Below are 12,193 nucleotides of genomic sequence, written 5' to 3'. Positions count from 1 at the left end.
CAGTGGCTGAGCGCACCACCACCCCCGCCCCCGGCTGTGGGAAGGGGCCGGGCCAGCCTCCTGACGTCGGTGCGGGGCTCGGAAGATGGCTGCAGAGCCCAGCACCGGGCAGTGGTTGCGGCGGCGGCGGCGGCGGCGGGCGGGGAGCGCGGCGGGCGGGGGCTCCTCCTGGCGCTTGGGGCGCTGAGCCGAGAGGCGCGGAGGCAGCGAGGGCGCGTGGGGGGCTTAGGCGGCCGCTGGGCACCACCTTCCCGTCAGCCGCCGCACGATGGGCAGCGCGGAGGACGCAGTCAAAGAGAAACTGCTGTGGAACGTGAAAAAGGAGGTAAAGTCGGGGTACGGAACCCCGGGGGCTCGCGTCCCTGTCCGCAAGGCCCAAGGGACAGAAAGATCTGCGCCCATTCCGGGACGCGGGCGCTCGCTGGCCTTGGGCGGGGGCGGGGTCCTGGACTGGTTTGCGGTTCCCGCCCCACTCCCGGATCAGGGGGCTCTCCTCGGCCCCAGGGGCTAGGCCGGCGCTTCAGGGTTAGTTTGCTCCGCGATCCCGCAGCTCCCCGCCCTGTGAAGGCAGCAGCTCTGGGAGACCGAGGTCGGGGGAGGGGTGGCGGCGATTTCTGGAGAACCCGAGCTGCCCATTCATTGCCCGCGCCGCCTGAGGAGGGGGCGGGGCCCCTCGCAGGCCTCCTAGAGCGCTAAACGGGTGACTTGGGGGTTTAGCTCCGGTTTACCCTACACCCCATTCAGTTATCTTTCTGGGAACCGAGTCTCGGCTGCAGGAGGGTTCGCCGCACACCTCACTGCTTCTCACTCCACGCCCACCTCCCTACCCAGAGGCCAGGGGGTGTTTTGAGAATGGTTTTTAAGACTCAAGATTATTTTCCTCTTTTGAGGAGTCCCCCCGCCCACGTCAGAAAGAGAAAAAGTCCTTCTCTGTACTAATGTCCTTTACTTTGACCCTGCCCTAAAAGCCATTTCAATTTCATGGTGGTGATGGTGGGGGGTGCCCATATGACTCACCCGCAGATGAGAGCTGGAGAGTTCAAACCCACAGAGTGGATTAGAATGGATTAGGCCTCTGGATGGAGCCACGAACTCCTCCCACCTACCTCTTTGTCTGCCAGATGTGTAAACTCGATGAGGGCAGGACACCCATCCGTTTTGTCCAGAACTCTGTATCCGCATAGGCACTCAATGACTATTTGGGAAATAAATCTGCTGATCTTGGAGACTGCAAAGTCTGATGGGAATGCATAAACTTTGGGATAGTCTGGACCAGCTCTTTGTGACCTTGAATAAGTTACTTAACCTCTCTGAGTCTCAATTTCTTCATCTCTAAAATAAGGATAGTGATATTCACCTCATATATAAAAGTTTACTATATTGGTTCCTTTACCCTTTCCTAGAGTTTCAGGACTGGAGAAGACTCTGGGTTCTTATAAAATCCTGGAAGGCTCTAGATCGTTCTCCCGCATTAATTATGGCCTGGCTATTGTGCCCTAACTTTTGTTTCCTTCCCTTCTGTTGGCAAAGAAGTAGTTGAAGCCATCACCTTTTCCAACTGTGTGTGAGAAGCTCTATTGTGCCTTTGCTGTGAAGTGGCCAAGTGAGAGGTTTTTTAGGCCAGGAGTACATCAAATTAGAATTTAAGCCCCAACTCTGGTCTCCCCAAGGAAAAAAAGAAATCTCGAATCTCAGTAATTATCCTCAGGAAACAAATAGTCTAGTGACAGAGACTTATATGAACAGTATAAACAACAAAAATGTAGCCATACCCAAACTATGGGCACATGTGCTAGCATTGTTGGTGTGTTCCAAATTTGGGGTTGGTCAGGGATGATGGGAAAGATTTGGGGGAAGGCAGTATTCAGAAGGCTGTCTGTACTACTCCCAGAATGATTCTTAAACAAATGTAAGAAATGTCCAGAATATGCCACAGCTATGTGTATTACCTGACAGAGGTTGACCCGCTCTGAACTCTTAGTTCCCTTCCCCCTTCAGTGCTTGATTTCAAGAGAAATAAAATCCTTTCTTGTCCTACAAGTAAGGACAGTGCGGGTAATTGTAGGCAAGTCTGGCCTTTCATAAAGGACTTGTAGTATAATTCTTTTTTTTTTGGCTGTGCTGCACAGCTTGTGGGATCTTAGTTCCCCCGTCAGGGATTAAACCTGGGCCCCAGCAGTGAAAGCGCCGAGTCCTAACCACTGGACCTCCAGGGAATTCCCAGGGTATCTATAGGTCCTCCTAATCCAAAAATCTGCCCCAACAGCCTGCTTCAGTTGCCTGCAGGTCTTTGAGCTGTGACATTATGCTCTGTTTAATGCAAAACCCCTTGGGAAGTAATCTAGGAAGGTTTTAATAGTTTAGAGTGCAGGCTCTATTTACAATAGCCAGGACATGGAAGCAACCTAAGTGTCCACTGACAGATGAATGGATAAAGAAGATGTGGCACATACATACAATGGAGTATTACTCAGCCATAAAAAGAAACGAAATTGAGTTATTTGTAGTGAGGTGGATGGACCTAGAGTCTGTCATACAGAGTGAAGTAAGTCAGAGAGAGAAAAACAAATACCGTATGCTAACATATATATATGGAATCTAAAAAAAAAAAAAAAAAGGTTCTGAAGAACCTAGCGGCAGGACAGGAATAAAGACGCAGACGTAGAGAATGGACTTGAGGATATGGGGAGGGGGAAGGGCAAGCTGGGACGAAGTGAGAGAGTGGCATGGACATATATACACTACCAAATGTAAAGTAGATAGCTAGTGGGAAGCAGCTGCATAGCACAGGGAGATCAGCTTGGTGCTTTGTGACCACATAGAAGGGTGGGAGGGAGACGCAAGAGGGAGGACATGTGGGGATATATGTATATGTATAGCTGATTCACTTTGGTATAAAGCAGAAACTAACACCACTGTAAAGCAATTATACTCCAATAAAGATGTTAAAAAAAAATAGAGTGCAGAATTGATCCGATCCCCCTTTACCTAACCGCTAACCATGAGCACTTTGCAGCAGGGAGGAGACTCCGGGTCCTTCCTCCCTCCTCCCCAGACTTCAGAAGCTCTACCACCCTCCAAACCAAAGTGAGGGCCTGGGGAGCAAGGGCAGCATCAGGACACTGGACACAGGACACTGTCCAAAGAATGGCAAAGACTAGCTGTCCCAGAGCTTACTGTGTCTGTAAGATTTAATGTTGGGATTGAGGTAATCCATCCCTCTAATCTTCAGTATTAGTATTTGTCTCCTGGCAGGTTTCCCCAAGGCATCAAAAGTGCATGGTTTAAGTGTTGGGAGCAACTAGATCCTCATATACTCCTGCTGGGAGTGTAAATTGATACAACCACTTTGGAGAGCAACTTGGCAAAATCTAATAATATAGAATATACTCATCAGAAATTCCTTGCCTAAAAATATAAATCCAAAGAAATGAGCACCCGTGTTCACACAAAGACACGTCTAGAATGTTCACAGCAGCACTACCCATAATAGCCCCAAATTGGAAGCTACCCGAATGCCAGTCAATTGTGAGTTGTTCACACAATGGAGAATGAACACTGCACATCCATATACAACATAAACAGATCTCACAGTCACACCAAGGAGCAAAAGAAACCCAGTCACAAAAGCTACACAGTGAGCCATTCCATCTATAAAAAGTACAAAACCCCGCAAAAGTGCTCTATGATGTTAGAAGTCAGGATAGTGGGTACCTTTGAGGGAAGTAGTGACTAGAAGGAAACATGGCAGAGTTTGGGGGTACTTTAGGGTGCTGGTCACGTTTTGTTTCTTGATCTGATGCTGGTTTCATAGGTGTGTTCAATTTGTGAAAATTCTTCAAGCTGTGTAATTATGATATATACCCTTTTCTATTTGTACATCAATTTTTAAAAATTAATTAATTTATTTTTGGCTGCGTTGGGTCTCTGCTGCTGGGTGTGGGGGTTCTCTAGTTGCGGCAAGCGGGGGCCACCCCCCGCCGCTGTGTACAGGCCTCTCACTGCAGTGGACCACTGCAGTGCACGGGCTCCAGGCGCGCGGGCCTCAGCAGCTGTGGCACACAGGCCCTAGAGCGCAGGCTCAGCGGTTGTGGCGCCCGAGCCCAGTTGCGCCGCGGCATGTGGGATCCTCCCGGACCAGGGCCCGAACCCGTGTCCCCCACACTGGCAGGTGGATTCCCAACCACTGTGCCACCAGGGAAGTCCCTGTATATCAATTTTAAAGTTTTTTTTTTTTTTAAGTGCTTTCTAAAGAAGGCTGTGACCGCTTACCTTACAAGGCATTCAGAAGCTTTTACATCCAGGTAGGAACCCAAACATAGGGCTTTACCTAGACAGAAAGAAGACTGGGCTTGTGAGCATGTGGGGAGTGTCCCTGAGGCCTAGATGGACGTGTACCCCTACCCTCAGAGAAGGGAGAAAAGGAGGGTCAGGTTGTTTATCTGGAGCCTGTACTGAAACAGTTTGTCCCTAAAGGACAGTGTGTCTGCCCACAGGCCCTTCTGCAGCTAAGTACAGATGTGCAGATAGCATCCCACCCCTGTTCTCTATAGCAGGGCACTTCCTCCTGGGTTGGAATATCTGTACTGATTGATTGGTGGGTTTATAGCATCTTTTTTCCTGGTTGCCTTTCCAAGATGTTGGTGCTATCTGTACAGAAGAAACTTTGCTTCCTCACCCCTCCCTTTCCTATCATCTACTCTGCAGGTGTCTGAACCCAGACCAGGGGGGCAGAGCCAAGCCATTTACTTGCTCACAGGACTTTGGTCAATCAATTAATCAATCAATCAATCACGACGCTGCCCATTTATTCACAGGTGAAGCAAATCATGGAGGAGGCTGTCACCAGGAAGTTTGTGCATGAAGATAGCAGCCACATCCTTACTCTGTGTGGTGAGTGAGCGACTGGGGGATAATGGGAGAGGGGTTTAAAAACTGAGGACACTATCTCGGGGCCAGGGAAAGATGAGTTCTCAGGTTTAGGAGTTCTCAAATCTGGCTGCAAGTCAGAATCAACTCAGAAGCTTATGAAAGGGATCTCTGGGTCCCATCCCAGACCTACTGAATCAGGATCCCCAGGGCCCAAGAATCGCCTATATGTGTCTAGTTCCCAAGGACAGTAGTGCTCAAATTTTAGCATGCATCAGAGCCATCTGTAGGACTTGTTAAAACATTCCTGGGTCCCAACCCTGGAGTTTCTGATTCTAGTCTGTCTGGGGCAGTCCCAGGAATTTGCATTTCTAACAAGTTCACAGATGATGCTGATACTGCTCGTCCAGAGATCACACTTTAAGGGCCCGTGTCCTAGGTAGTTGGGTTTGGGAACCACTGCTCTGGTTTATCTTTACATTAACTTTGGGGAAGGGTCTGTGCTTTTGGATGCCTCTGTGCCACATCTATTTTCTTTTTTTTTTTTTTGCTGTACGTGGGCCTCTCACTGTTCTGGCCTCTCCCGTTGCGGAGCACAGGCTCCGGACGCGCAGGCCCAGCGGCCATGGCCCACGGGCCCAGCCGCTCCGCAGCATGTGGGATCCTCCCGGACCGGGGCACGAACCCGCGTCCCCTGCATCAGCAGGCGGACTCTCAACCACTGCACCACCAGGGAAGCCCCACATCTATTTTCTAATTAATCGCACCTGTGTTGCTCCAGCATCCCAGCTATCCGAGCACTCGACTGCGTGCAAAACAACATGAGTGTAAAGGAGGGATAGCCAAGCCTTCCCACCTTAGAAAGGAGAAAGTCTGTAATAAGCCAACGCTTCTGCCTCAGTGTGAACACTTTTGCTTTTGTAGGAGCAAGCCTGTCCCTACACACGACTGAATCTTCTTGGATTTCCAGGAATTTGACCTTCTGTTTGCCATCTTTTTTTTTTTTTTTTTTAATTTAGTTTTGGCCGTGCCAGGTCTTAGTTGCGGCATGCAGTATCTTTTGTTGCAGCACGTGGGCTTCTCTCTAGTTGTGGCATGTGGGTTTTCTCTTCTCTAGGTGCGGTGCGCAGGCTCCAGGGCGCGTGGGCTCTGTAGTTGGTGGTACGCAGGCTCTAGTTGAGGCGCGTGAGCTCAGTAGTTGTGGCGCGCGGGCTTAGTCGCTCCGCGGCATTCGGGATCTTAGTTCCCTGACCAGGGATCGAACCCACGCCCCCTTCTTTGGAAGGCGGATTCTTTACCACTGGACCACCAGGGAAGTCCCCCATTTGCCACCTTTATGTTGTTTTCCTTGGCCTCTGAGATTGGTGTTCATTGAAGGGAGGTTGTGCATTTCTGAGGTGAAGGAATGAAAGGAGGAGATACGGGAAGGAACACTTTTGACAGTAGCATGGTGAGGCCGATAGAGCTGCCCCTCCCATCAGTCCAGCAGCAAACACTGAAGGTCCCCCAGATTCCAGATACTGTTCTCCAGGTAGGGAAACAGCAGTGGCAAGATGGACAGCATCTCTGCCCCGGAGGATTACATTCTGTGGGCAGAGAGACAGAAAACAAATGTACACGTGAATATATCCTGCAATAACAGGTGTGGCAACAGCTACGGAAAAAAAAAGAGAAACGTGGGAGGGCGACTGGGGAGAGGCAGCCTGTGAGCAGAGCCCGAGTGACAGACTGAGGGTTCAGACAAACCCTGGTGCTCTGCTTACTTCTCAAGCTGTTTTGGACAAGTTTCTTAACTTCTGTCCCCCACAGTTTGCTCCTCTAAAAACAGGGTGGTGATTCCCAACTTAAGGAATTTTTGTGGGTATTGAGATGATACATGTGAAGGTTCCTAGCGTTGTAAGAGATGAGAAAAATGTCTGTGTTTTCTCCTCTTTTGGATGTTAAGCCTGAAACTAGGTTTGCAGGATTTGAGGTCCTACTATCTCCCTTTCGGGTAAGTTTCCCTGGTTCTTTGAGATGATATAACGATTCTCAGGTTTGCAGGAGCAGTCTGATCCTACTTTTCTCGGGCAGAAGCCCTGCTGGGGAAAAAGCATGCTTGCAATAAGTGACTTTGACGAGTATTAGAACCCTACTCCCTTCCACCTGTGCTGTGTTCCCCTGACGTCAGCCAGTGTCTGTCATTGTCACCAGAAGGGCTCTACTGGTGGCCCAATTAGTCATGGCCTGGTGCTAGGCTTCGTCCAGAGCACACACAGCAAACACAGAAAACAGAATAAAATAGCACAGACAGCTTGCGCATGGGCGCCACATGTGGGCGGCCGTAGGTAAATGGGGGAAGAGAGGCAGGGGAAAAAGCTGTTGGCGTCCCACCATCAGGTCCGTTAGGGTGAGGAGAAACTGTCAGCTCTCCTCTGATGAGTCCAGGGGCCCCCAGGAAGCAGTAGGCCTTTCATTTTTGCCTCTTGCCTTGAAGCCCATGGCTCTTTCCAGCAGGCAGGGATAGCACCTTCAAAAGGAATGATTCTTCTACTTTCAGCCAATTTCAGTCACGGAACTAGAACAAGGGTCTATGAAATAGACCCAGGTCTCCAGGGTTCTAAGATCAGCCCCAAAGCAAGAGGAGCCCTGTTCTGCTGGATTTCGGGAGGTGCCTTAGGTCAAAGTGCAAACTTAAATGTCCACAGGGTCGAACGAGAAAAGTCCGGGTGTGGGACAGCAGGCAGTGGTGGGGACTGGGGTGAAATGGGTAGCACTTGCCATGTTTGAAGGGGGCAGCCACCACTCAGCTTCTGAAGGAATGCTGGCCCTGGCTTGCTATGGCCCTTGTTATATTTTAAGAGAAGTCGGAAGTCTGGGTTTTTACATGAAATGAACCAATTTTTTTTTTTTGAAATGAACCAATTTTTAAATGCTGATAACTAATTCCCATTAAAAAAAAAAATTGTGTGGGCTAAACAAAAGGCATCTGCAGGCCTCTGCCAGTTTGCTGCCTCTTCTTTGGGCTTAGTGCACAGTCACGGAAGGGAATGCTAGCAGGAGGGGCTCCCGATAGTATAAAGCTAAGTCAAGCCGGGGCATCTGAGACCCACGGGAAAAGGAATCTATACTTTGTTGAAAATGGTGTTCAGTGGTGAGGGGGATCTCAGTTCGGGCTCCAAATAAGGTTGGTTTAAAGCAGTGATTATCGAGACTTCCCTGGCAGTCCAGTGGTTAGGGCTCTGCACTTCCACTGCAGGGGGCACAGGTTTGATCTCTGGTACGGTAACTAAGATCCCGCATGCCACCCAGTGTGGCCAAAAAAAAAAAAAAAAAAGAAAGCAGTGATTATCAACCGTTTTTCCTGCCTGCATCACACAGTGAAATCATAATCAGGGATTCCTAGGGGGAGGCAGAGAGAATAGACATGTACTGATGGAAAACTCCACTCTTCTGGCTTTTTGGAGATTCTGAAATGCCAGGCTTCTTCACCCCCTGGAAAAATGCTCAGAAGTGCATTTTTAGTCTGAAGTGGTCCCAGTCTTACCCTGGGTCTTGCAGTTGTCCCAGCCACATCCAGGATTCAGCTTTGTTCTTGGGGAAGTGGGAGTGCAGAGAAAGTGCTGAGAGAAAGGGAACAGAGTGAAGGCTGTGGAGACTGGATTAACTGTGCAGTGAGTGACCCCTTTTACTAGAGCTTTGTGGAGGGCTGGGGTCCTGGGCCCCTCTGCCCTGCCTTGGCCCCTCTGTTCATCGCAGAGTGTGGCTAGGGGGTGACCGAAGAGGGCAGGGCCTGAGCAAGATGAGCTTCCCTGAGCTTCCTTAGAATACAGACATTTGAACCGGAAACAGAACCTTTCTGGAGAGCCTTAGAAATGAAACTGAAGAATCCCTGGGTCAAGACCTGGCCCTGGGCAAACCCAGGAAAGTTCCTGTTCCTCAAGGGGAAGAGTGACACTCCCAGGACTGACGAGAAACGTGCGTGTGTTGTGTTTGCTGTGCTTGTTCCTAAACCTGTCTGTCTAGAAGCCGGTCAGCCCCCAGCAGTAGGAGCCTTGTGAGGAGGCCTTGCTGGCAAACCCAGCTTGCAGGGAGGGGTTCTATGTGTGCTGTTCTCCTACTACAGAGCAAGGCTGCATTGCTGCTCTGAGGCACCCCCTGCCAGCCCCCAGGACCTGTGTGACTGTACCCGTGCACTGGAGAATAGGCCCAAACCCCACTGTTGGGAAAAGGTTCTTGGATATCTCGTCTTCATCTTAAAAAGTCATGTCAGGGGCTTCCCTGGTGGCGCAGTGGTTGAGAGTCCGCCTGCCGATGCAGGGGACGCGGGTTCGTGCCCCGGTCCGGGAAGATCCCACATGCCGCGGAGTGGCTGGGCCCGTGGGCCATAGCCGCTGAGCCTGTGCACCCGGAGCCTGTGCTCCGCAACGGGAGAGGCCACAACAGTGAGAGGCCCGCGTACCGCAAAAAAAAAAAAAGGCATGTCAAGTTTGCGTTTTGCTCCATAATATGGCCTCTGAAACTTTGTGCTGCTGAATGAAATTAATGCTTCCTGTTTTTCTGTGGCTTCCTGAACCCCCCGGGCGTAGGCTGCTTATCTCCTGCCACCCCAACCCCCAGAGGGCAAGGTGCTCTTAAATTTTGCTTGTGGGCAACTCAAGGTCAGGGTTAAACAGCAGACTGTCCTAAGTTTCACCTTTGAACTCCGCATTTGTAATAGCAATATGACTGCGCATAGAGCGCCCAGTTACTCTTCCCATCAAGGGGTCTGGGGTAGTTTAGGCCTTAACCGAGGAGCACTGTGCCTCCCCTCCCCTTTGGCTCAGAGGGGAGCATCTGCCTCCACAGTGTCTCTGTTTGTTCCATTCTAATTGGGCGCTGAGGTTGGATTTTAACCACTGGTGGGTAGAAGGGCTTTAGGAGGCCCACAGAGAGGTTCCCGGCCTGGCAGAGCAGGTTCTTAGACTTGTAAACATCTCCTTTTCCTGGCCACAGGCACTGGGGGCGGGACCCAGACCAGCCCTGCCCCTCAGTCCTTAGGTTCCCTGCCCTCCCCGCGCTGATCCGTCCACCTGAGGGTTGCTTCAGACTGAGGATGAGCTGTAATGGGAGACGGGGGTGGAGTCTGTGGAGCTGGGAACAACACCAGGGCTTTATTAACCCGCTGCCTGTTGCTAAGCAGCTTTCATTAGCCGGGAAGTTCAGCCGCAGGAAGCTCCTCTGGGGAATGGCAAGGAGATGCTAATGAGCTGGGAGAGAAACAGGTGTGACGGGAGGGCGCGTCCCACCTGGGGTACTGCAGCCAGAGGTATTTCAGCACTTCCTGAGATTCAGGCACTAGCCAGTTTTTGCTCTGTCTCTCTTCAGTGAAAGGGATTCCTTCTCTCTTCTTCCCGCCCACACTGAATGAACAGCTCATTCTCAGCATATCTGGCTTCCGCTTCCCATGTGGTAATGATCCAGTAGGAAGAAAGCCCCTCTGGGAGACTGGCTCCCCTCGCCCTGTCTTGGGGCGTGGCTGAGGGCACGTGGTGATGGTCTGTAGCGGAGACTTTGGAGTCCGGCAGACCTGACCTGCGTTCACAGACTGACCATGTCACCAAGTGTGTGACCGTGGCCACTTATTCAGCAACTCTGAACCTACGGAATAAGGTTGATGTGAGGATTAAAAGAGTGATGCGGGTAAAGCAGACAGCATGGAGCCAGGTATGCAGTAGGTGCTCAGTAAATGTCATCACCACCACCAGTGACATTCTACTTTGTTCTTGAAAGTGATCTTTTAACCTTCCCCATAAAGCCTCCTAGAACCTTCTCCAGGATTCCATTTAGGAATCCATGTTTCTGAGAGTTTTGAGCATCTGGACAATCAGAAAAATTTGAACTCTGGGAACCCAATCAAGGAATTTGAAAATATTAAGAAATTATTATTGATTTTTTAGGTGCAGTGCAGGTATTAGGTACATGTTTTTAAAAGAGTCATCTTTTAGAGAGACACACTAAAATATTTATGGACAAAAATATATGATATGTAAAATTTGCTTCAAAATGATCTAGGGATAAGGGGGAAAGTAGTTGGAGGTGGTGTAACTAAAACAAGATTGGTCCTTCCTTGATCATGGCTTGTGTTGTGTGATGGGTACTCGGGGGTTCATTACATCATTCTCTTTACTTTGGTATATGATTGGAATTTTCCAAGATGAAATGGTTTTTTTAAAAAGAAGGAAGAGGAGGAGGAGAGGATGGGTGGAGGAAGAGATAGAGATAGCAAGTGTATGCAGCTTTTTTTCATAGGATATTTTTTATTTCAAAAAGTATGTATTGAATGCATCCTTAAACCTTAAACAGGATTCTGGACACGTAAGCCTGCCGAACAGACAAATAAGTATGGAAATCTGCCCCACCTTCTGGGTGTTGGAACTGGATGTTGGGTACTGGAGGGTGGGGTCTGGAGTCACGTAAATATAGAATATTTTATTATTATTATTTTTAAGGCCGTGCCACGCGGCATGCGGGATCTTATTCCCCCACTAGGGGTCAAACCCATGCCCCCTGCAGTGGAAGCGTGGAGTCCTAACCACTGGACCGCCACGCCAGGGAAGTCCTAGAATACTTTATAGGAGTAGATCAGCATTAAATACTAGTCACTGAATTTTCATAATTTAATTTGTCTTGTAGACTGTGGTGTTTAATCCAACACATAGAGATAGTCCCACCCCCGAGCTGGCCCAGCCTCTGTCCCCAAGTCCATGTACAGACATCTGTTAGTGGTGGAGGCTTCACAGCCTAGAACCTGTGCCCAGGGGCAGTGGGGAGAACAGGGAAAGGGAGCAGATGTTGCTGAAGGGTCCTCCCTGATCCTGGACCCCCAGCTGGAGTCAGGAAGGACCTGCTGTCGCTGAGGCTGCTGCCTTCCCTTCCCATCCTTGGTCTTTTAAAACAACAACAGGGTCCGGGTGGGGGACCTGGGTAGTTCTAGAGAGCGAACACAGAAGAGACGGACGCAAACCCAGCCCTTCACCGGCCCACACCAGGCCAGTCATCACCTGGCTGCCAGACAGTAGGATGGTCAGTCATGCGGTGGCCAGTCATGGTGAAATCCAAAAAGAGGAGGAAGAGTAGAAACCCAGGACACTGGGCCCCCACCATGAGGGAGCTTCTACAGGGAAGGCCAAAGTTCTGAGTCCTCAGTGCTGACCATAACCGCTGAGGCAAGCTATGAAGGCTGGTTTTGTAAGAAAAACGAGCGTTTGCAGCTCTCCTGTCCCAACAGAAAAGCTCTACGTGATCCCTCTCCCCATAAGTCACTGGCAACGGGAAATCCTTGACCTTGATGGGGCTACAGCCA

At 50.1% G+C, this 12,193-nt stretch overlaps 1 protein-coding gene across 11 annotated transcripts in view; it reads left to right on the top strand.

The window, feature by feature from the left end:
• Window positions 1–183: 183 nt before the first annotated feature.
• SGSM2 (small G protein signaling modulator 2) overlaps window positions 184–12,193 on the top strand; it is a 37,118-nt gene continuing 25,108 nt past the window's right edge. For 10 of the 11 annotated variants that reach the window (XR_009537480.1, XM_060133586.1, XM_060133589.1 and 7 more), the window contains exons 1-2: window positions 184–325; window positions 4,818–4,893. Coding sequence is in view for 9 of the 11 variants with exons in the window: in XM_060133586.1 (XP_059989569.1) it covers window positions 269–325; window positions 4,818–4,893 (133 nt within the window). In the remaining 2 variants the exon portion in view is untranslated. Of the gene's footprint in view, window positions 326–4,817; window positions 4,894–12,193 lie in introns of those variants that run through there. The other variant, XM_060133591.1, reaches the window with a different exon arrangement.

The sequence above is a fragment of the Lagenorhynchus albirostris genome, chromosome 20 (genome assembly GCF_949774975.1).
Source record: "Lagenorhynchus albirostris chromosome 20, mLagAlb1.1, whole genome shotgun sequence".
NCBI classification, from domain to species: Eukaryota; Metazoa; Chordata; class Mammalia; order Artiodactyla; family Delphinidae; genus Lagenorhynchus; species Lagenorhynchus albirostris.
Note: the sequence above shows the minus strand (reverse complement) of the source record. Positions and strands in the feature narration are given on the sequence as shown.